Source organism: Cyanistes caeruleus, chromosome 7 (assembly GCF_971803275.1).
Source record: "Cyanistes caeruleus chromosome 7, bCyaCae1.hap1.1, whole genome shotgun sequence".
NCBI lineage: Eukaryota > Metazoa > Chordata > Aves > Passeriformes > Paridae > Cyanistes > Cyanistes caeruleus.
Genome location: NC_141707.1, coordinates 35,250,123 through 35,273,375, shown reverse-complemented (window position 1 = coordinate 35,273,375; position 23,253 = coordinate 35,250,123). Strand labels below are relative to the sequence as shown.

At 39.3% G+C, this 23,253-nt stretch overlaps 1 protein-coding gene and 2 long non-coding RNA genes across 5 annotated transcripts in view; 1 reads left to right on the top strand and 2 right to left on the bottom strand.

Annotated features, from left to right (window-relative positions):
* LOC111932323 (uncharacterized) overlaps positions 1-12,321 on the bottom strand; it is a 104,948-nt gene extending 92,627 nt beyond the window's left edge. For both annotated transcript variants that reach the window (XR_015289544.1, XR_015289545.1), the window contains exons 1-2: positions 12,010-12,321; positions 3,965-4,057 (exon numbers count right to left, since the gene is read on the bottom strand). This is a non-coding gene — a long non-coding RNA (uncharacterized LOC111932323). The remainder of the gene's footprint in view (positions 1-3,964; positions 4,058-12,009) is intronic.
* LOC147652301 (uncharacterized) lies at positions 2,345-3,306 on the bottom strand. Its single transcript, XR_015289549.1, has 2 exons — positions 3,211-3,306; positions 2,345-2,726 (listed from the first exon to the last, which is right to left on the bottom strand). It is a non-coding gene; the product is annotated as an uncharacterized LOC147652301 (long non-coding RNA).
* Positions 12,294-23,253, top strand: part of DARS1 (aspartyl-tRNA synthetase 1) — a 36,657-nt gene continuing 25,697 nt past the window's right edge. The window contains exons 1-3 of one of the 2 annotated variants that reach the window (XM_023931383.2): positions 12,294-12,529; positions 13,534-13,591; positions 18,222-18,314. In XM_023931383.2, the coding sequence (XP_023787151.1) occupies positions 12,458-12,529; positions 13,534-13,591; positions 18,222-18,314 (223 nt within the window). In that variant the 5' untranslated portion in view covers positions 12,294-12,457. Of the gene's footprint in view, positions 12,530-13,533; positions 13,592-14,680; positions 18,315-23,253 lie in introns of both variants that reach the window. The other variant, XM_086898699.1, reaches the window with a different exon arrangement.

Genomic DNA, 23,253 nt, shown 5'->3' with positions numbered 1-23,253 from the left:
CACACATACACAGCTTTCAGTATTACACAACTCCTCAAACATCCCCCTTCCCCAAACACTCTCTATAAGATGAAACACATGGGACTTTTCTCCCTCAAAAACACAACAGCAGTAAAGAAATAACAAAATGTCTTAATACTACATTAAAAATTCACACTTTCATTTGAGGTCAGTCTGAAGGGGAAAATAAGGATCTAAAACTGCTTCTGGCTATGGCAAAGCAAATGAAAAAATAATAATAAAAATAATTAGGCGATCCCCTGCCAAACAGTTAATGAACTAAAGTTAAAAACACAAGCCAATTTGCCATACAGACACCAACTTCTTACTTATTGTCCAGAGGCAGTCCATGTGTTTTTCTATGTATTTTTGGATCCTGCATCAATTCAAGATGATACTACAGTTTGGCCCATGGCCAGAAACTGGCAAGTGAAATAATGTTCCAGTACATGCACTGTGAGCACACAGCTGGCTTCAAAGGGAAATGGACTAATCCTACTTCATTTCCCTTCTTCAGTATGTGTTTAAAGAGCTTTGGTGCGCTGAAGGAAATCGACCAGAATTCATTAGTTCCCTTCTGATTCAGCTCATTGCTGCTGGAAAGGGAAACAAGTCGGAATTGCAGGATCCTACTCAATTTCCTTTTGGAGCAGACTTTAAGCCAATACTCCTCTCAGTTGTACACACACAGATCTTCACTAATGATGCATAAGTTCAAATGTAAAACCTCTCAAGCTGCCTAAACATATGAAAACTATGAAGGGAAGAAGAAAAATAATTTATTGGACTTTATATCATGGAGAACTTTTGGCTGAGAATATCCCTGAGAAAGAAACTCAGAGAACAGGTAGAACTTCTAAAAAGAGACACAGGAGTAAGGAGAGATGGAAGAACCCAGGTGAGAATATGAAAAGATCACAATGATGAAAAAAAAAAAAATTAAATACATCATATACATTTTCTGCTATCCAATGAAAAATTACAGCAAACTAAAACACTGATTTTAATAGCTAAAGCTAATGCTAGGGATGATTTTGATCCTGTTTGGAGGTAGTTTTGTAAATGGAGACATGAAGATAGAACATTTGCTCTGGACAGAAAAATTTTTTTCTTCCCACTCATCATCAGATCTTTCAATTTGTCTCTTCAGAGTTCATGTCATATTTTATGAGCCTTAAGATTCTGCAAAGCAATGGGATTTCAATTATTCTCTTTTCAATTTAAGACCACTCCTTTTGAGACCATAAGCCAGCACCAACACTCTTCCAAAGCTAACCTACAATTAACCACCTAGGCAGAGAGTGGCTTATGACAAACAAAGCAGAACAGAAGAAAGCTACAGGGTTCATGATGGGACCATGGCTTCACTTGAGTCAAATAAGCGCAACATGTAAAAATCACTTTTTGTAACTGCAGTGAAGACAAAGAAGTATTATTGCCATAATGAACTGTCTCTTAAGCTTGAACTGTGATACTTTAAATAGTGAGCAGCCTTATGAATTTGGCTTCCCCACTAATTACAAATCCATTAGCTTGAAGCAGTATACTGCAAAGAAAATGGGTCCCATTTTTAGCCAAAAAGCCTTTAAATTATCAACACTGTCTCTCAGATGGGTGACTCCAAACTCCTCAGGTTTTAGCAGCTTTTATTGTCTGAGGTTCTAGGGGTGTTTGGGGAGCTCTATGTGACAAATTAAAAATTTGATTCCTTACCAGTTAGCTGCAGAAATCCAACACAGACACAATTTATATCTTGCACTAATAGCTTCTCAGCAGAGGAAAATGAAGGACAATTAGAGAGCAAGTAATGGCTCAGTGATTCTGTAGAACACTGTACCACCTACAGAGCCAGTTAAAATGAGATTATTTTCCTTTGTGATTCTATGTCAACCTCAGTTTACAGCTTTAACTTTTATCATTAGACCACAATTTAAGATGTTATTTAACCCACTCTAGAAAAAGCCATATGACATTTGTAATTTACAAAGGCTGACAGCTTCATATAGACCCACTGGGATAGACACAGCAATAACAGACAATCCATTCTCTTTGCATGGACAACTTATTTTCTCACTCCAAAGACAAAGGTTGAATGTCCCATCCCTCTTTAGTTGTAGTGAACAGATATTATATAGGAAGAAATCAATCACCACTTGTGGATATCATCACAAACAAAAAAATACTTGAAACAAAGGCATTTCACAGCTCAAACATTCAAAGTCAAAACCAGTTTATTAGGCATTATCCTAATTTTTATTGTTTCATGTGCTTTAAAGTACATGACAGTAGGTCATACAAAGGCAATTCTAGCTCAGTTAGTTCAGCCAGTATATTTTTTTAATCCTTTCTTCTTTGCCACATTTATGTCTCTGTTATTGTTCTTTTTTGCTAAACTGATTACACAAAAGGTTTTCTTTTGTACTGCCTTTGCAAAACCAGCATTCTCTTTCTTCCTACCTGCCCAGTTTTTCTGTCTCTCATAAAGAACCATTTCCTTTTGTTCATGCTGTGCACACCCTATGACCTAGAGTTCATTTAGTATCACCTCAGAATTCAAATTTCCCTCCAAACTGAGTAAATTGTTCTGGAAAAAAAATATGTTGTAAATGTAACTAAGCTCTTAACAGAGATGAGACTTTGGTTTTCACTGTCAGAAATATTTCAGCTTGCAAAACACATTCCAACAAAATCTTCTCTTGATTCCTACTGTAAAGAGCCATGGGTTCCTTTTGTGAAAATAAAATTGAAGGTCAGAAAAAGCAATGTAGTTCAATAACCTACCCAACCGCAGAGAAAGAGTTACTATTTACAAATTGGTGTTAGTGCATGGCAAGGAGAATTGGGCTCTTGGAGACATAACAGGAAAAGAAAACTTCCTTTAATTTGCATGAGAGATGTCTCTTAGACTTCATATGGGAGGTAGTGAAATACTGAGGGAGAGAAATTAAATCCAGTGGCATCAAGTAGAACACAGTGACGGAGGAACACCTGCCTCTACTGCCACTCCTTCACAGATACTGAAGGACATTTGTCCGCAAGTGGGATTTAATACACTGTGGAGACTGACACGGGCTGTTCAGTGGAGGAAAGAAGGGAAAGGAAAGCAACTAGGGAGCCAGGAAATGTGAAGTCACCCCACTGTGCACTGCACACAGTGCAAATGCTTGTGCAGACCACCCTGGCCACTGCCATGTTGCTTGAGCAACTCACCGTTCTATTTATCCACAATTAGGAGGGAAGGAGATTGTGGATATCTAGAGATTGTGGATACCACATGGCCTTACAGTGACCTTGGTAACTGGTTCTCTGGAAATACATGATGGTTATTTCAACTTACAGACATGGATATATCCCCTGCATTCATCAACCATACATCCTAGTGACAATACCTTTTTTTAGACATCACAAACTGAGAAAAGCTAGATGATTCCATGATAAGAGATTTGCTATCTACAAACTTATTCTCACTAAGAAGCTTAACCTATGATTTGTCAGTATTATCCCATCCTTTGATCCTTCAAACATAAAATGTTACAAACCACTAGCAACATTCTGTCTAAACAATAGTCTCTGGAGCATGAGGTTCAGAATTTTGACATTTCTAAAAGATACATATATTTCTCAATTAATTGCCAAATGCATGCTTTAGTAATTTTGCCCAAACCAAGAAAAATAAGTCTTTTAACAGAAAGTCCACTAACTAAACTCTAAATGAAAAAAGAATGCATTGAAATGTTCATCTTCTCTTCAACCTTGGATTAAGCAGGTGTCTATTTACCAGGGATGTAGGAAGACTCAAAATAGAATGCAGCCTATTGTTATGCATTAAAAAAGTGAACTTTCTGTATGAGAATATCCTCACTTGCTTCACTGTACTGTTCAGAATATGTGATGTGTATCTAGCGGGAAATGTGGAGAAATCAACCCACCACAACTATTAGAAAATGTTGTGTTCAAAACTAACCGGTCCAGCTGGCTTCTCTGCTTTCTCAATAGCCTTTGTAGCTTCCTTGAGTTGTTTTCTAAGGTCTTCCTTTGGCTTGTCATGTTTACAGCACTAGGAGAGGAAGAAACATAGCAATTTTAAAGCTTGCTGAGAAGTACTTCATGTGCTATTAACAATGACCTTCCCATTCCCAATTCTATTTGTTCTTCTTCCTCTACAAAGTGGGTCAAATTTTTCAATTTTAAATCTGAGCAGTCATCAACAATCAGGTCTCTGACAAAAGAATTCAAAACTAAGTCCTGAGATGTTCTGACCTTCTGGAAAGCTTAGAGCCCCATTCTATGAAAGCAACAAAGAGTCGCTTCTTAGCAGGTTGAAATCTAGTGATGTATTAGAGTACAGCCCAACTCAGAGCACTTTCACACCAGGTATGGGAAGCGTTAATCACAGCAGTGCCGATTTCCAATAATAAAAAACCCAAGGGCACATCTTCTCTGGACGATTCACACTATAGACGAACATGCCTTTGCAAACAGCTGTGCCCTACAGGCTACTGCCCACTGGCTCTTCCTCAGCTCCTCATCAGGCTCACTTCAGAGGAAGCAAACTCTCATCAGAGGAAATCACTAACCCTTATCTCTCCTGTATGTTCACCTGAGCATTTCTCACTGTGTTTCAAGTAAGGTCACACCATCACCATAACACCAAGGTAAACAAACACCAGAGCTTGATGACCTGGATGACTTTGTCTGGAATGGACAGTGGTGCCTTACAGGGGTAGCTCAGTCTGAGAGTGTGGCTTCACACTGAACTTAGGTGTAAATATAGGTGACCACAGAAGCTGACCTGTCAGACAGCTCTGGGAACAGCCAGTCTCTCTCAGCTCAGTGGCAGAAAAGACTGGTTCCCTGGTTCACTGTTAGGTATTCACGAGGGGAAATTTGTAGATCCTCATCTTCTCCATCCACATGATGGAGGGCTTTTTTCTGTATCTTGACCCTTCAAGTGATAAAAGCTTGTACCCAGTTCTTGAATCTAATGCTCAGTTTTGGTAACTCTTCCTCCCCAGCTGAAGTTTTAGCTTTGTGCTGGTGTCTGTCTTGACAGCCAAAAAAAAAAAAGCATGCCGGTCTTTGTTAACTGAATAACTTCAACTAAGGAAAAAACACTGCAAACCTGGATAACTGACACAGTAAATTGAAAGGTGGGCATTTTAAGTATATTTCACAAGGTTTAACTTAGTAACTTTCATATCTTATTTTCCAGTTAGATTGAGTTCTATTCTACAGATCATGAAATCTGGAGTGTAACTACAAAAATTTGAAAATCTAACAGACAGACCTTGACAGTCACATAGTCAAATCATATATGGCAGCCAAGGAAAACTAACAGGAATATCTTCTGCAATCCAGTAAAAATAGTAATCTATCAAGACCTGAGAAACAGAATCTGAATGTTCAAAAAAACAACCACCACTGCTGTCAGGTAATGTATTTAGTCATTCTGAATGAAGGACAGTTAAAACAAAACCCTGTTGTGTAGATTTGAATTTTCATTCGTTAAAAGGAGACGGGATATGCCAGTTTAATCACTATTTTTCTGTTTCTCTGGTACCAGCTGTTAACCATATAATCATAATTTTAGGTCTTAAAAACCCAGGAAAATCGAGAGTAGAAAGGCCCACAGCAGCACTACAGAACTACACTAGCAGTTCTGTATGCCCTCCCCACAATCTGGAACACCATGAAGTTAATAAATATCTGCAAGTTTTGCTCAACAGACAAGAAGAGAGAGGAGGCACAGCAGTGAGGGGTGGCTGCAGTCTGAATAGAGTGCAGGTCACACTGGTGTCCTCAGCTTGGCACTAGGCTCTAAATCTGCAGGTGGGATGCATATCTTTTAAGCACATTAGTTGCTCAGAGTTGAAAATTGGCATCATATTTTTCTTACTGTCTCTGGAAGAAAATAAAACCCCACGCATTTCCAGAACTCAGGATTGCATCGCGTAAACCCCTGACATATTAGGTTTGCAAAGTGAGATGTTCAGAAAGGCCCAGATTTTATAGAGATGAACTTGGCACTCTGTAATCCCACTACCTGAAAATTAAAAGAACTTGAATTTCTAGGTATTTAGACTATTCTGAAAATCTCATTTAAATTCTGTAGAAACTAAGCAACTTCAATCCCAAAAGTTACATTTATCAATCTGTTCTGACTGAATTTAAGATTTATCCTATTTCTTACTGACATGTGGGAGCCATCCATAAAGGACCACCAGTACAGACATTTGAATGATAACAGCTTGCTTTGATTTTTTTCTCCAAAATGAAAATGACTATCCTTCCTTTGTCCAAAATTCATGAGAATTCTATAAGCTGAGAACAAATATAAGCAAGTAAAAAAATCTCCCCAGATGAAATGTTTGCAATTTAAATAAAATTAGAAGAAAGAGTATGACCCTTATAATTATTCAGAATTATTCATTGTATAAATTATGTAATATATAATAGATATTCAGAATTTGCTGTATATCCTTGTCAAAATCTTTGTCAAAATAAAATTTGATTTTTCTTATGATGGTGAATGCAAAGGGTGAAGTCATACCTAATTCAAATGACAGCACTTCAGTTAATGAAATTATCTCAGTTTACAGAAGGAGAGGTCTGTGGTGTTTGCCTGATAGGTCTGTGAGAGAAAACTCTCTGTTCAAAACATTGAACTCTAATGACAGAGTGTGCAGAATGACCCACATTACCTTCTAGCTAACTACAACTTTTAGAAAGCTTTAGAAGTTTATCATCACTGCATGGTAATGATGACTTTTCTCAGACACAAAGAATCATGGCTTTTATCAATGGTTCATGCCAAAACCAAGTCTTAAAAGAAATCAGCCCAAAGCAGGTGCACTGAGCTGTCAGACCTTGAAATTTGTTTTGAAACCAACCACCTGTTAGTGTAATTGTGTAGCTGTTCTTCCTGGCTTATGGGATTTCAGTTCAGCTGTTGTTCTCATGCTAACACTTATTTCCTCTAGGAATCAGTCTGTCCATTTCCACCAACCTACAAACTCCTGTGTGACTGTCTTCATAGGCTGAGCCAATGGATATATGCAGAACGTCTGAAGGAGCACCCTTGACCAATAACAAACTTTGTTTACAAAATATTTTACAATTGCTGTAAGAAAATGGCTCAAAAATAGCAGTTAACATCCTCTGTGACACATTTAATCATTTAGATGACTCGCCTCTGCTTCTTGTTTGTTTCAGACAGCAACAAAGAATACTTTTAATGGGCAATCTCAAAGATCAGACTTAGTGCTGGTGCCTGACTCACATCTACTGATAACAGAGCACTGTTCTTGCTGCTGAAACCAAGTCTGAGCCAGGATTCCCACTACAACTTTCTGTTTCTAAAGGTTTATAATTTCACCCGAAGTTACCTCTGGCTTAGAGGTTAGCAAGGATATGGAATACCTGGTTGACAAAATCTAGAAGAAAAAAATCTGACTACATGTGAGATAAAAGTGTGAAAATTATCAGAAGGACAATGGCTTCAGATGGTTTCTGTAAACGAGAAATGTCATGTAAGAAAGAACAATATCCTTGCGCTTAAGGGCCCAGCCAGAACTGCAGTCCCTTTATGCTCCACTTTGCTGTTTTCAGTACCCTTTGGACATCAGCCACCCAGGAAAAAGAACTGGACACTTGGGTGAGAACAATAGCTGAGCTGTTCATGAAAAATCTCCTGTGCCAACCAGTCCCATTCATCTGGCAGCTCCACACTGCCCTCCAGGGAGGGCCATCATCAAATTTACCGTGTTTCCCTCAGTTTCCCACTGGCAGGAGAGAACTCCTTGGAAGTAAACACATAAAGCAAGTAAGAGAAATACAGATGACATAAACATGAAAATGTATATATTTCATTACATAAAAAGGAGTAAAAAATAAATTATGAAGATTAAATATTCCGTGGGTTCTTATTTATGCACAGATAACTTGTTATCCAAATGACTTTTTCAAGTGCTATATTAAAGGAAACAATGAACAATTTATGGATAATAGCTCATAAATATAGGCAGCACTGTATGTCCAATGACACAGATATTTCATCATGTAAGACATGGGTTTATGCATGATATGAAATGTGAGCTTTTTGCAGCTATTTCAAAGAATTTTGGGACACAAAAACCGTTGACAAGATATCTCCTGTTTAAATGTATTGCCCATCTCTGGTTGCAGAGCATGTTGTCTTGTGTTTATCAGAAGGAACACTTCCAAAATGCTTTGAGAAACTCAATTGTTATCATTGTCTGAACATAAAAAGACTACACCTTTGTATAGAGTTCTGTCAAAAGAAATCCTGCTGCTTATCATAAGCACGTACTTCCCCAAAGTTCCTGTTTTTTTAGAAGTTTTATTAATTGCAAATGTTGTTTACTAGAGGAAAACCGTGACTGAAGCTCTAAAACAAAGAGAATAGTTGCAACTTTAATCCTTTCAATAAGCCTTTGTTTCCCATTGACTAAAAACTTCCTAAAGGAAGTAGAGCTGCGAAAATCCAGGAAGGAATTAGATTTGCCAAATTCTGTTCCTACTTGGATCTAGAGGCAAAGGCTTTGTTATTCATTGTACAAATGTTTTAGTAAAAAGAGAATGATCAATTACAAAAATACACTTTTGCCAAGGTTGAAATTATTAATAGAAGAGCTTTCCCTATCACAGAAGGCACACTATGAACTTATATAACCTACAAAATAAACAATATATTAATATTTTTGCTGCTCGATTTTTTCCTTCAGTGGCATGTTTTTTTCCTTTTTGTTATCTGAGGCAAATTTGGATACTGACCTGACAATCATACAAGAACCTAAATAAATAAACAAATATGGAAAGGAAAAAATCAAAAGCAACCTCTTAATTAAATTAAGCATGCTTTGCAGCATCCAAAATAGGAGAAATCTTCAAAATTCATTTCCATGACAACAAGTAATTGCACACAAAAAAGTGTGCTATTGTGGCAATAAAGCTGAATTCCCTGAAGACCTTTCAGAGACACAACCAATTTGTTTTGTATTTTTTCCCCACATGCTCTTTTTATCTCTGTACCACTTCATGCTCTCTAGGTTTTAACTTGCCAAGCAAGTAGAGACTAGGTAAATATGTTCTGATTTATTCCATAGGGCAGAGGTTGTTTTAATATATTCTCCTAAAATAATTTAAAGGTGATTCCTATCTCCTTCCCAAAAGTGCATATTGCAACTTTTGATTTCCTGGCCAATAGTATACTGGAAGATTAAAGACTATTTGAGCCACCATATTTGTAAGATGCTGTGTAAAGACAGGTTATGGAAAGTACTGACTACTTTCAGCTTCTTGTGGTTTCAGTGCAAATGTTGTTTAGCATATTTAAGTAAAATCAGCTCAGTATTTTAATAAATGTCAAAGGTTTGGCAAAGCTTAGCTGGACCACTGAGCTGGAAAGGCTCCAGTTTCAGCAGCCATCAGCCGTGGTTTAACATCACATCCACCTCTGTGTGCTGCTGGCTCCAGCATCCTCACAGGCTGGCCCTGAGCTTCAGCCTGAGCAGCAGCAAATGCCTCTGGATTCCTAATGAGACAAATTTATGGCTCTGCTATGGAAATGCCTACATACCATTTGTAACTTGAAACGAATATAGCTAAATCTTGGAATAGCTTTGGTTTAGGATATTACAGATGATAATGCCTAAGTTTCAAGGATGTACTGGATATATTCACAATGTCTTAAACTTTCCTCTGTGAATTTCCTTCATATAATAGAGATATGTGGGATACATCTCCAAAATCACTGAAAAGCATTTTGATAAGATTAAATTGTAGCAGGAGAAAGAAGTGAAGCAAAGAGAAAAAAAAAAAAAAAAATTTTCTGCATTCCACTTTTCATCACAACAGATGACAACCCCCTCCCTCCCTTGAAGATGGGAAAGCCAATTTTAATTTAAACTACAAACTGTTGACCAGGCCTCAGCTTGGCTTTGCAATTCACTATATGCCTGAGGGATAAATTATTTAGCATTAGCACATGGTATGTCATGTCTTGTTACTTAAGTGGAGGATGGCCTCCATCCAGCTGCACCCCCGGGGCCCCCCGATTGGCTGTGGGTGATGTCATTTCCATGTGCTAATCCTGGGCCAGGCCCTGGGGGACAGCGCTGGCCGCTCCCCCCCAGCCCCTCCGCCTCCCACCCGGGCCTGCTCCGGCTCTGCTCGCACTTATCGCGCCCAGGTTCACTGCAGGTACTGCCCCCATCGCACGGGTGTCAGTGGCAGCGCAGTGAAACAGAAGGTGCGGCAGATGAGCTGCATCACCTGCACGTGATGTTTTGTGTTCTTCAAAGAGGCCTTGTAATCAATTTAGTGAGATGGAAAATAAATTTTTGCTGCAGACCCAAGCTACCTGGAGAATTTTGAGGGGTTTATTTAACCACATACTACATTATTCTTAATTTAATTTCTCTGTTTTTCTATTTTCAGTGTATTACAGATTTTTGCTCAAAACACCTATTTCCACGCTGCAAGACAAAGGGACCCTGGACAAATGACCCGAGAGCATGAACTCTGCAAAATGCTTCTTCTGGAAGCTTGACAATGGAATAATTAGCCACAGTGCCCTTTAAAAGGCTGTATTTTGTTTTCAGTTAACACCCTCATGATACTAAAAGAGTTTTTCCTTCAGAACCACCTTCAGGTTATTTGCCCCAGAGGAAATACTCATGCTAGTCACCACTGGAAGGCTCCCAGCACAGAAATAAGGGTTACAGGGCTGGTTTCTTTTGATTGAATTTTACAGCAAAGTGGGTGAAATGCCAAGAATTACAGAGCACTGTGTCGTGCAGGTGATACCGTCTGCTCCGTGGTGAGGCACAAGATTTGCATCTGTCTGTTAGTTCAGGCTGAGCTGTGGCTCTACGTGACAGGTAACAAGAGACACAACGGACAGAAAGAAAGCCACATGCTTTGTTACTGTTACATTAGCATTTAAGCACAATACACAGTACCCCAGCAGCAGTACTTCGTTTCTTGTGGTGAGGAATGAAAACTGACAGTGATTTGCCTTCTCTGTCACTGAATCTTAATTCTTTTCAACAGTGCATGAGAAGAAAGGATTTTATGAAAGCTGTGCGGTCTTATGGTGAAGTGAATTCTCTGAGACACAGGCAGAAGGGGAACTTTGCAAGGGGATTCCCACGAGAAGAGATGTTGAACCAGTGCAGTTCAAAGCGCTGCAAAATAAACAACAGTAGGACAGGAAATGAAGAACTCTAATCGATACCACAAAAGGGATTAGTTAGTCAAATGTGAAAATTCAAAACTAGAATTTAAATCAGGACCGCTAACTCTTTCTCGCCCTGCACAGAATAAACAATCTATAGATTTGCCAGCTGCATCCAGCTTTGATTTCTGTCATTTCAAAGCTGGCACCTGCAGCCAGCCCTGGCTCAGAACCGTAGCATTGCTTTAAGCACCCAGCTGGAGGGAAACACCTGCATTTGCACTATTGCTCATCCCCTCAAAACTACCAGACCTACTTGTAGCTAACTAATAAACAGCTAATTATAAACAGGGTGACTGGGCAAGGGCTCAGAACTGCTACCAGAGTAAGCACTGGGAAGCACTGGAAGTCTGCTGGCCTAATAGAACAAAAGTGCATTTAGATTTGGCTCCACACTCAGCTGGCCACCTCACAGCCCAACACGTTTATTTATATGCATATAAGTATCTTCAAGGAGAATGCCAAGAGAATGGTGCCAGACTCTTCTCAGTGGTGCCCAGCAGGAGAAGCACTGGCCATGAACTAAAAACCAAAGTTTCACCTCAACACAAGGAAGAACTTTATGTTGAGTATGGCAAAACTCTGTTACAGCTGCCGAGGGAGGGTGTGGAGTCTCCCTCTCTGGAGACATTCCAAATCCACCTGGACACGTTCCAGGTAACCCTGCATTGGCAGAGGAGGGGGTTGAACTGACTGAATGATATCCAGAGGTCCCTTTCAACCCTAACAATTCTGTGATTCTTTGATGTTACCTCTGGCCACAATGTGATGGACTGTGGAGCGGGGCGAGCGAGAACCAAGCCCACCCTGCCTTAGCCCTGCCCAGCCCATCACAGCTTCGCAGCGTTCTCCTCAGCATCACCAGCGCGGGGCCGGAGGGGCCGAGACTCGCCAGAATGGCGGTGGTTCCCTGAAGATACAGCTCCTGAGGGGAGCACACAGCCCCCGACACCGCCCCAGCTCCGCGGCAGGGCGGCAAAGGGGCGCCGCCCTCAGCCCGCCCTGAGGGCACCGGGGGGGAGCGCGCGGTGCGGGAGGCGGGCAGCGCGCGCCGGTGGCAGCTCTCGCGATACGCTCGGCCCCCGCCGGGGGGGCAGATGCAGGCACGGCACTCTCGCGAGAGCCCGGCGCGCGGAAGCGGCGTGGCGTGCGTGGGCCTGTGTCGTGAGGGACCGTGAGGGCCGCGCCGGCCGCTGCAGGATGCCGAGCGCCGCCGGCCGCGGGCAGGGCCAGGACCGCCGCTCGGAGAACGAGGACTCGTCGGCGGCTGATGTGGGTCTCTGCAGGGAACGTGGCGGGCGCGCTGTTGAGGCTCCCCGGGGTGGAGGGGCTGGGCCCAGGCGGGGTTTGGCCGAGCCCGGGGGCACAGCTGCCTTTGGCTTTACCCTGCCTGTCCCCCCATTCCCCCTTCGCCGGGCCCAGCCTCTGATTCCCTGAAGAGCTCTACTCTCCCCAGAAACACCTGAGCTGTTCCTCCACAGCAGGAGGTTTCTGCAGGGGCTCCTGCTGGCCTTCTGTTTCTGACTTGTACGTGAGGATCACAGAGCAGTGCTGACAAGTTGTAGGCCGGTGTTTCTTCGACAAGAAAAACGTACTAACAATGAGCATGAGTTCATTTTGTTATAAAGTAATTTTTGCTTATTCTTGCATCAGCAATAAGGGACTCCAAGTATTGGTGGCTTCCCTAAAGCTACAAATATGCCACAATTCATCAAAAGCAGCCAAGCAAAGACCCTCCCCAAATAAAGTATTTAGTAGGAACTTTGGTTCATGTACTGAATAGAGTAAAATAAATAAACGAAGGGATTTTATTTGAAAATCAATTGACTTAGTTGGAAAAGCAGAACTGTGATATTTTGGTGAAAATGCTGCCTTCCTCTGTGCCTTACCTGTCAGATTTTGTTAACAGTCAAGCTCCACCGGGCTGTGGCAATTACATGTGATCTGCTGGATTTCACAGTGTGCCTGAATATGGGAATGAAATATTTATCTACTTAGGCAGGAGTCAAATATTTTTCGAGGAGTAGGCACATTGTAGAGATAATCACACTAACTTTCTGCTGAGTAATGATCCTCGTGCGTGATTGCTGTTGCTGGAATTATTTTTGTCTTCCAGGGCACAATTGTCTTCTCTCCCTGTTGTATCTGAGTCCAAAATGCAATTTTTCTTCAATATTATAGCTAATTATTTTGTGTTCCCTCAGTTAACTCTGCGATGATGTTATTCAGGTTTTTGTATGTTCTTCTTTGATATATGTTTCTCACCTCCATTCTAGGATTATGCTAAGGAAAGATATGGAGTGTCATCAATGATACAATCCCAAGAAAAACCAGGTCAGTTGAAAAACAAAAAAAAGGTTTTGCAAGAGAGGGGGTGGGAAAGAAGGAAAAAAGACGTTATCTACCAAATATCTTCAGTACTTCCTTGAGAAATCATTTGCCAAACTTTTTCATTCAAATCCCACTGCCTTTTTCCCCCTTTATTGGGGTATATTTGGCACTTGTGAGACACTTGCATTTAGAGTGCCATGTCCAGTTTTGGTCTCTGCAGTGCAAAGAAGGCATTAACATTTTGGAGCCAGTCCAATGGAAAGCTACCATGTTGCTCAGGGGACTGGAGCACAGCATCTGGGAAAGCTGGGCTTGTTCAGCCTGGGGAAGAGGAAGCTGTGGGATGATCTTACAGTTTAAATCTACTTAATGGGAAGGTGTAGGAAGGATAAGGCCAGGCTTTGAAGGTGTGTAGTAGTTGGACTGGAGGTCATTGACACAGATTGAAACAGGAAATTGAGATGGGAGAGAAGAAAAAAAAATCATGAGTGTGGTTGAATATTACAGCTCAGTTCTGGATTGAGAGGAATCTTGTCAGTCTTTTCCCTTGCCTGGACCATGCCTTACACAATTTGTCAGTTTTGTGTCTGTCCACCACTGTTGACTTCGTTTTTTTTGTAACTATTAAATTACTGTTATTTATAATGTACTGAGTCCTGGGATGTCAGGTTTTTTCTGGTTTTGGAGCAAGTTCTGCTATGACTTACTGCAGCAGTGCTCTCTCTCTCTTATGATCCATCTGCCTATGCAGCCTTCTATTTCCTGTGTATGAGCACCAAATTCATTAATACTGGATATTAATATTGATGGCTTTATCAGTTATACCACTCTGAATTCAGGAAATCCTGATTTTCTCCTGATGAGGAATTAGGATTCAGAAAAACTTAGAGGCTAGAGAACAATCTTCCAAGGCAATATCCCAACAAATACTAATCTTTCTATTAAATTCAGTGCATGGAATGGTAATGAGGGAAAGTAACAGACTGGCTTCTTGTATCTTCTTCATAGTAAAATGTAAAACAGCAACATCATCTGTGATGAGGTGATATTTTTTTCTCCTTTGAGTGGTTGTTTTGGTTGATCCCCCTTTAGGAAGGGAAATGCGGACGGTAGAGAAGAGAAGCAGTCACAGGAGCACTCATAGGTTGAAAACAGCTGAAGGGGAGCTTTATATCAAGAATGTAACAGAACAAGAGAATCAGCAGAGACTGAATTAGCAGTCATTGTTGAATAAAATACATTCTAGCTGTCAGTGAAAGAGAGATGGAGTTCAAATCACGTTGGAAGCAGCTCAGCACTGTGTTTCCTCTCGGATTCAAGCTAACAACTGTATGGAGGACCTGAGCTGGCAGATTGAGATGGCAGATCCAAGTCCTGCTTTCATGGAGAGATTCCAACTGTCTCATATTCAAAAGAAACACTCAAAAGTACTGGAGAAAAAAATATGTTGAGAGGTGAAAGCTACAGGAAATTATATGAAAAAGGCTGAGTGTCATATTTAGTTGTGTCGTCCCCTTGACCATTCTCTTTAAAGTTAAAAAAAACTTCTCAGTGTATGGATAATGTTGAGTGAGTTTTCCATTTGGCTTCAAATGCAATCTACAGCTCTCTTGCTGTTCTGTAATTTTAGAAAGTGATTATCCAGAACACCAAAATTGTGTAGCAATAAAGAACAAAATGTCTATAACAAAAAAGCTGAAGATCAGCCTAGTCCTTGAGACTATGGCACTTTTATTTACAGACTCAATAGTTCCTGCCAGGGAGGGCTCTTGCCAAAGGGTTCACAGGAGGGTGAAATACTATTTGTCACCAGTAGCTACTTGCTTTGGGTGTCTTGGAGGAGCTGCTGCTTGGGACAGGGAGTGGTGGATAAGCACAGATAGGCATGTTCCCATCTATCTGAAGTGTGTTCATTTTGTTTCTGAAGTCTGTGTGAACTCTCTGAGGTCTGCCTGCCATTTCTAAATCAGAGTAGCCAACGGTGGTACGAGTGTGCAGCCCACACAGCATCTGGTGAGCGGAGCCCTGGCTGGCAGCTCAGAGAGAGCTGCAGCAGTGGTGCTGTTCTGCTTTCTCAAGTTGCTGCACTGTCCTGGGGTCACTGGCTGGACAGGGCACTCACACAGCTTACAATGATCAGAACAAGTTACTCTTCCTTTGCAAGAAGTAAGCTTATTGTCCTGCCATGCTGATAGATTCTTGTTCCTCTGCAGGCAAATTAAAACTTTTCTTAGGTTCACAGCTTTGTTTCTCCACCCTGCTCTGTTGAGCTCACACACACCTGTGCCTTCTTTCTTGGTCCACTTAAATCCTCTGCTTATGTTGGCTGCCCTAGCTATCTGATGCGCTTGCCTCCTGTCATGTCAGGTCTAAGTCCTTCCTGTCTGCTTGAGGCTATGATTGCTAGTACAACTCCATTTTTGGCCATTCCTTTTTTCTCCCTTCAGATCCTTTATCTCATATCCCCTCTCTGGAAGCTGCTTTCATCTAATATTGCTTTTGATTTTCAGGCTTTTATGTCAAACTTGCCTTCTGTTTTTTAAATTTTTCCAGTACTTTGAAGATGCTGGCACTACACAGAGACAGCAGAAATATTGATCATAGTTTTATAAATTCCACTATACAGGATAAATTATCTTAATAAACAGGTTGTTGTGACAGGAAGGGAATGAGGTCTCGAGGTGAAAAAGTGTTGTTTCATGTATGCTACACAGCTTTTTGGACTTTTATCCTCTCCTCCCATGTTCAGAAGAGGTTGGTGTTTTGAGAGAAAAATAATAGTATGTTAAGAAGAAGAGATTGGGCTATACATTAAGGTAAAAAAGAACTAGATTTGGGAAGTGTCAGAGGAGGGAAGCAAAGTGGCATAGTTGCTACAACTAGCTCATTGCAGTGGAGCACAGTGACAGGAACAGAGGCAATGGGCACAATGAACATGAGGAAATGTTTTTTTTTCCTCTGAGGGTGACCATATTGATATAGGATTGCCCAGGAAGAGTCCCTTCTTGGAAATACTAAAAAAAAGTCGGAGCATGATCCTGTACAGCTGGCTCTATGCCACCCTGCTTGTGCATGGCATTGGGTGGGATTACTTCCAGAGACTCCTCCCAGCCTCAGCCGTTCTGTGACTATGTGATCTGCTGTTGGAAGAAAGGGCTTTATGATGTCACCTTAGAGATACTTTTTATTATTTTTGTGTTAAATGTAATTTAGAGGTAATTTTAACAGTCCGAATATCAAGCTCTGAAGGTTGTGGATTGTGATGGTTGCTGTTTCCTATAGTACTACACAAAGTTCGAGTATCAGAAATTAATGATAATGGAAAATGATAACATCTTTATTCCCATTTCTCTCTTCCCCAGCACAACAACACGCATGCATTCACACATACACACTTTATGAATATATTTGAGTCAATTTCCTGTCATATTTCCCTGTACACTTCAGTCTGTTCTGGATTTGATACTTGTCTGTGAAGAAAGAAATTGCACTGAAAGATAATAAAACTTTTCAATCCCCTAAAATCCCCAGTGCAGGATAATAGGCTTGCAGGGCAAGCTGTGACTAGTATTCAGAGGCAGAAGGAAGGAGTCCAGAACAGCAGATGGTAATCTGGAGTGGGCAAAAATTGTTTTTTGTTTTGTTTTTTTTTTTTTTTTTCCAAAACTTAAGAAAAGTTCTGTCAGGAAAAGTCTACAGTGGAAGTGTCTTAGCAAATTTAATGTTATTTTGAAATGAGGGAGAAGTTTGTGAGGAAAGAGTCATGCAAGGAATAGCAGCATGCACCTAGCGTATTGTTAGTTCATAATGGTTGTATACAATTTTTAAAGTCCTGATTTACTTAAAAATATTTTCCGTGATAACTTTTTTTCCCTATGCCATTCAAAATCTGTCCTTTCCAAGCCACGCATTTCTGCTATTATTTAACTTTTCAGCTACATTGGATTTGAAGGGTATTTCTGATCTAGTCTTGGCTCTGACAGTGATAGTAGTGCTTGATCAGGTTGTCAAAGAGATTCTCCTAAAATGAATGTTATCCATTTTACTCAGTAATACTTTTGTTGCTCCAAAATGCTGTTATTTTAATAAAAATAAATACTTTAAAATTTATAATGCAAATTTATTTGTGGTTTCTTTCCTTGCTTTACTTTAAATAATAGTTATTTTACAGTTTTATTCATCCTACTTATGTAAGGTGGATAGAGAGAGTAGTCATGTCACCTCTGAGCCTTTGTTTTGCTGAGTTCTACACAGCAGCTTTGATCTTCACAGTGCAGCAGGTCATCCCTTAGGCAGCAGAAACGCAGATAGTGTGCAGGTAGTACAAAACCAGTGTAGTCATGCTGGGTTCTGCCATCCATGAACTGTAGTGAGTCTTGCTGTTGGTAAAGTGCAGTTTGACCCTGCTGTGTAAGTCAAAATTAAGCTTGAACAATTTAAAGCTACTGGATCAAGTACAAGTCACTAAGAAAGGAAATGGGATCTTGGATGTTTTCAGTAAGTCAGTTACCCTGTTGATACAAAAAATAATGTTTTGGATTTATAATCAATTTTCTCAATAGCAATGATAGAAAGTGTATTTGGAGTTTAAAGAGAAAAACTTTTAAAATGTGTGTTTTTTTCTATAATTCAGATAGAGTTTTGGTTCGTATAAAAGACTTGACGGTGGAGAAGGCTGATGAAGAGGTTTGGGTTCGTGGCAGAATTCACACCAGCAGAGCTAAAGGTGAGAGGCCTCCAGGGTTTTTGGTTTTATTTCCTCATGTCATTTGTACAACCTTAATGTTTATTTTGGTTTCATGACCTGTTGCTTACGTCTTACATTCAAGAAAACTTTGTCACCTGGTTACTCAGGGTTGCCTCAGTGTTTGACTGGTTCTTTTCTTTTTCCCAAAAGGGAAGAGGAGATTTTGGTTTTAGCTATGTGGAAATCAGTTACTGTAGTAAAAGTAAATTTTTGTTTTTCTTTATTGCTAAATAATATATGGACACTTGTAAATAATACTAATTAAAAAAATGTCATCATTCTACTTAAGGTGTCAACAGTTGTGAGATTAAACACTTCTAAGCTCCTACAGTAAAACATACTTGTATTATAAATGTCTCTGTTGTCAGACAGGTCATATTTCTACTGCTACACATGTATATTTTCACCACACCTTTTCTTTGACAGAAAACAAAAATCTGTTAAAATTTCACAAATCTTACTTTCGATTACTGATATCTTATTATATCAATTTGAGCTTCAAATAAGAAGCATCATCTTTCTTTAGCAAGACTAAAGGGAAAGCCTTTTGTAGGTTCTCAGCAGTGAGGGCTGTCACACTTGGCTGTCTGACAGCCATATTTCTTCCCTGGAATCAGAAGTTCCCTCTGGAGACCAGGTTGCCATATGCAAATTTCAATAGGCTTTGGCCTTTGCAGTTAACATCAGATGCTGACAACTGTTGTACTGGTTTCAGTTGAGTTTGGCAGCTCTAGAGATATAAATAACTTGTCTTTCCAAGAATTGAAAAAAAAAAAAAGAGCGCATAATGAAATTGTCTTCAGAAACGAAACTTAGCAGTAGTCTTAAAATTGGGAATGATGCAAATTAGGGGTGAGAATCCAGTACACAGTATCATCAGAGATAGCAGATTAATTTCTCTTTTTGAGAATTCATTTCCTTAAAACATGTCCCTCTTAATGAGTGTCTGTGCTGCAGTCAATTAAAATAAGGAACTGCATTAAAATATATACATATGATGCACATATTAATTTGTAGTAGTATCTTTAAACTTAAGGAATCCTCTGTGATTTCCTCTGTAATTTTTGTAATGGAAATCTCTCAGTTAATTAAAGAAATTGTCAGTTCGAAAAGCTGTGAAACCCTTGGTGATTACATCATGAAGTTGTTCAGACAGAAGACACTCCCTCAGATTTAAATGTTACTGTTGTTACGATCTGTACATAAATTAGAGTATCCTTATGGCTTTTTTTTTTTTTTGCAATTATAGGAAGAGTTCAAGCTATTAAAGGCATTTGGGATATTAGAAGCAGGTATCTATGCAGACCTTGAAAGCAGTGTAAGATTCTGTAGTTGTCGCTTGCTCTCTGTAATGCGTTGATGTGTGAGATCTTGTATGATATATGCATTTCTGTCAAACACAGTAACATGTCTGTAACAAGTCAATATGAGCTTAAAAGAAGCTGTTGTAGTCCTTCACTTTGACCTCAGGAAAGACTTTAGTTTTTGATGAAACAATAGTGCTTATTTTTAAAACTCTTTAACACAACCTGAAGAATGAAGGAAGAAGGAGTTGATCATGAGTATGAATGATCTGAATGTATTGATGATGTGTCTTGTTCCCTCTGACAACACAGAACAATTCTGACATTCAGGGAGTGCTGCTAGGGAATGTCGTATGCTTGTTTACTTAAACTTTGGGGAAAGAATCTTACAAGAAGAGCAAATGTTTAAGACTAGAAAGTAATATTAGCCTTTCCCACACACAACATGGCACTATTCCTACCATGTGGAAAGGAAGACCTTGCAGGAAACAGGAAAATCTTTCACAAAAACAAGCTTTAGTTTTTCTCAGAAACTTGAATTTGACACCTAAATAACCAACATAGCCTTTATTTAACCCTGTCTGTTCTGAACAATAAGCCAAAAAAAAATTAATGGGAACAACTGCAGATTCCAGATGTCTCCCATAACAAGTCACCTCTGGAGTCTGATGGAAATTAACTGAAGGATGTGTAAAGAATGGGGTGTTGGGAATTTCTGTGGGTTGTACTAAAATAGAAGAGCACAAGGCCCTGTGCTTTGTATCATAGATTGAATAAATGTTATTTCTGGCCTTATTTTAAAGCCAGCCTAATCTGCTGATCATGTTTATCATCAAAAAGCCCTTGGGAAATTGGTCTGGGTTTGGCCAGACATCTGGGGCTTGTGCAGCATGTTAGACCTGAACTAGATTTTGGGTTTTGAATCCAAAGGTCTATGAAACATCTGAAAATAAGACTTCCACCAAGAGCAATGTAAATATTGAGCCAAATTTTATAATAAACCATGTAAGGTCTTCTTTTAGTTGGCAAACGTATCATTTAATTTATACAACCAACATTTTTTACTCTTTATACAGGTTACTTCCTAACATCCATTTCTTTCATAAGGTCTTTTGTGACCTGTTACTTTTATCCAACACAGACTATGGATTACTGGATGGTTTATATGCTTATTTTTGATGGAATTCTCTTATTTTTTCAGAGCCTGAACATTCTATGCATTTTACTGTTTTTAACCAAATTTCTTTTGAAATTTATAGTCTCTTAGGAATTCTTGTGGAACATGGTATTGTTTTTTTAATAGGAACTTAGAGTAGTTTACTGTTGAATATGAGTAAATCCGGTGCAATACTTTTCAGCTAAACACTACTTAAGTTTCGAAACACAGGGAGAAGATCCCCTTGTCCAAATTTTTTCTCACTCAAATCATTCCTTTTTCCCATCTCCTGATCTGGAAAGGCTTCTAAGCCTGAGCTAGATTTGATTGTGGCTGGTCTTTTCTATACTTCATTTTGAATGCCTTCAGATCTCTCAGGAAAAGTTCTCTTCCCTTTTTAATCTTTGTGATTAGGATATTTTAACCAGCCCTGTGAGTGAGGTCCGTTTGGTCACTTATCTTCTGTGTGATTAGCAGTTGTTGCATTCTGCGAAACATCCTCTTCCTTCATGAAAACAGCTACTGTTACTCATGGCAAAGACATTTGAGTCCTTTTATGATGTAGATATTCATCAGGCTTCCAGTGTTTGGGATTAAGTACAACGGCCAGATTTTTGGATGAGGATCTGAGCAAGCTGGTCTTGGTACAGATATCTCTGCCCATCACAGGGCATTGCACTGGATGGCTCTTAAAGGTCTCTTCCAACCCAAACTATTCTGTGATAGCAGGTCCGTTCTTTATTGTCCTGTGTTATAGCTGAGTTACATTGTAGCTGTCTTCAGCTGAGCATTTTTTGTTTGAACGTCAGTGCTGAAACTTAGATCATATTTTGCTAAATTGTTTGTGACTAAAATCATGGAGTCAAATACTATCTGCTAGGAAATATTGTAGCCAACCACACTGTAAGAATCACTGAGATGTCAAAGATATAAGATAGGACTCCCATATCTAAAGAAATTCAGCATATCCTCTCCTATGGAAAAATTGTACTTTCTTTATTGACTTGCTGGATCTGAAACACAGCCTGTATTTTTCTAATTTAAATCTGTTATTTAATGTTTGGCTGCAAGAAATACATGCATCTGTGCCATATTGGATATTGCAACCTCTGGAATACAGAAGTAGTTGTACTCTGGTTTCCGAAAATACTTAATTAATCTCGTTACATTGTTGTCGTAGGACAAGATTTGTTATTTCCAACAATTATAATTAATATTTAATAATATTTTGTACTAGTTTTGTATGTTTGCTTTTATTTCCATGAGACAGTGTGTTAAGGGTTCTGCATTTATTTTCTGATACTCTTGAATTTTCTGTAGCTATGTGTCAGGAGTGGTAATTTGCATAATTACAAATGAAAACTGCAACTGGCTTTTTAGTGTCAGTTTTCAAGTTAGGTATGTGTTGGTTTATTGGTTTAGAACTTAAGTCAACAACAGTAGGGAAGTAGCTGTCTGTAACAAAACTTCTGTCTTCTTCCTATTCTCATAATTTCAATGGAAATGTTATGACGTTCTGAGTCAGAACCTGGGGTTAAAGTCATACTGGTGCCTTTATCAGATACTGGCACACCAGTGAAACGGTTGTTGTTAGTTTCTCTCTGGGAAGAAGCATTTAAAATCACCACATTTCCTTAAAACTAATTTAAAATAAATAAATAATAAATGAATAAATGATTATTAGAGATGTGAGAAGTATGAAACGATTGTAACTCAGCTAAATAGATTAGAAAGAGCTTTGTTGACTTGGAAATACCCATTTTAAAAGTCAACAAAATGCTTTATGTTCTTTGTACATTATTATTAATTCCTATTAACTTCTTTTTCCCTAAGCTGTTCATGAATAAATTGCTCTTACAGGAATTTTTAATTGGGTCTTTTAGGTTCTTGTCATTCACTAGAATCAATACTCCTTTTGTTCCCCTTCATTCTGAATGTGTGGTGTATTGTAGAATGAACATTGTTGGTTTAGTCCTTGTGGTGCAAAATCAAGCCTAATTCAGAGCAGCTTTATAAAGTGAACTCTACAGCTTTGATTTGAGAAGATGAGAAAAAACTTCTTTAAAAATAGTTTATAGACTTGAAGTAGTTGTGAGCAAAGAAACAAGGAAAAGTCTGTTCTATTTCTTGCAGTTGAAGAAAGTTACTTTAAAAGTTACGATTCACTGTTTTTCTTTTGTCTAAATATTCTTTATCTTGGAAAGCTTAGTGTTATTTTTAGAAAATGTCCATTCACATGTTTATAGATGTAAGCACAATATTTAATTTATCTCAGTGTTTGTGTGTGTGTGTGTACATATACAGCTGAGGAATTTGAAGCAGCTTTTTTGGAGGGGGGGCAGCAATGAGTGTGAGAGACGCACACTCTTAAAAGCTCAGTTTATATTTAAGTAGTAAATAATTTTTTCTCATTCATAAAGACCTCAAGTAACTTGTCCTTAATACACCTGTGTTGTTT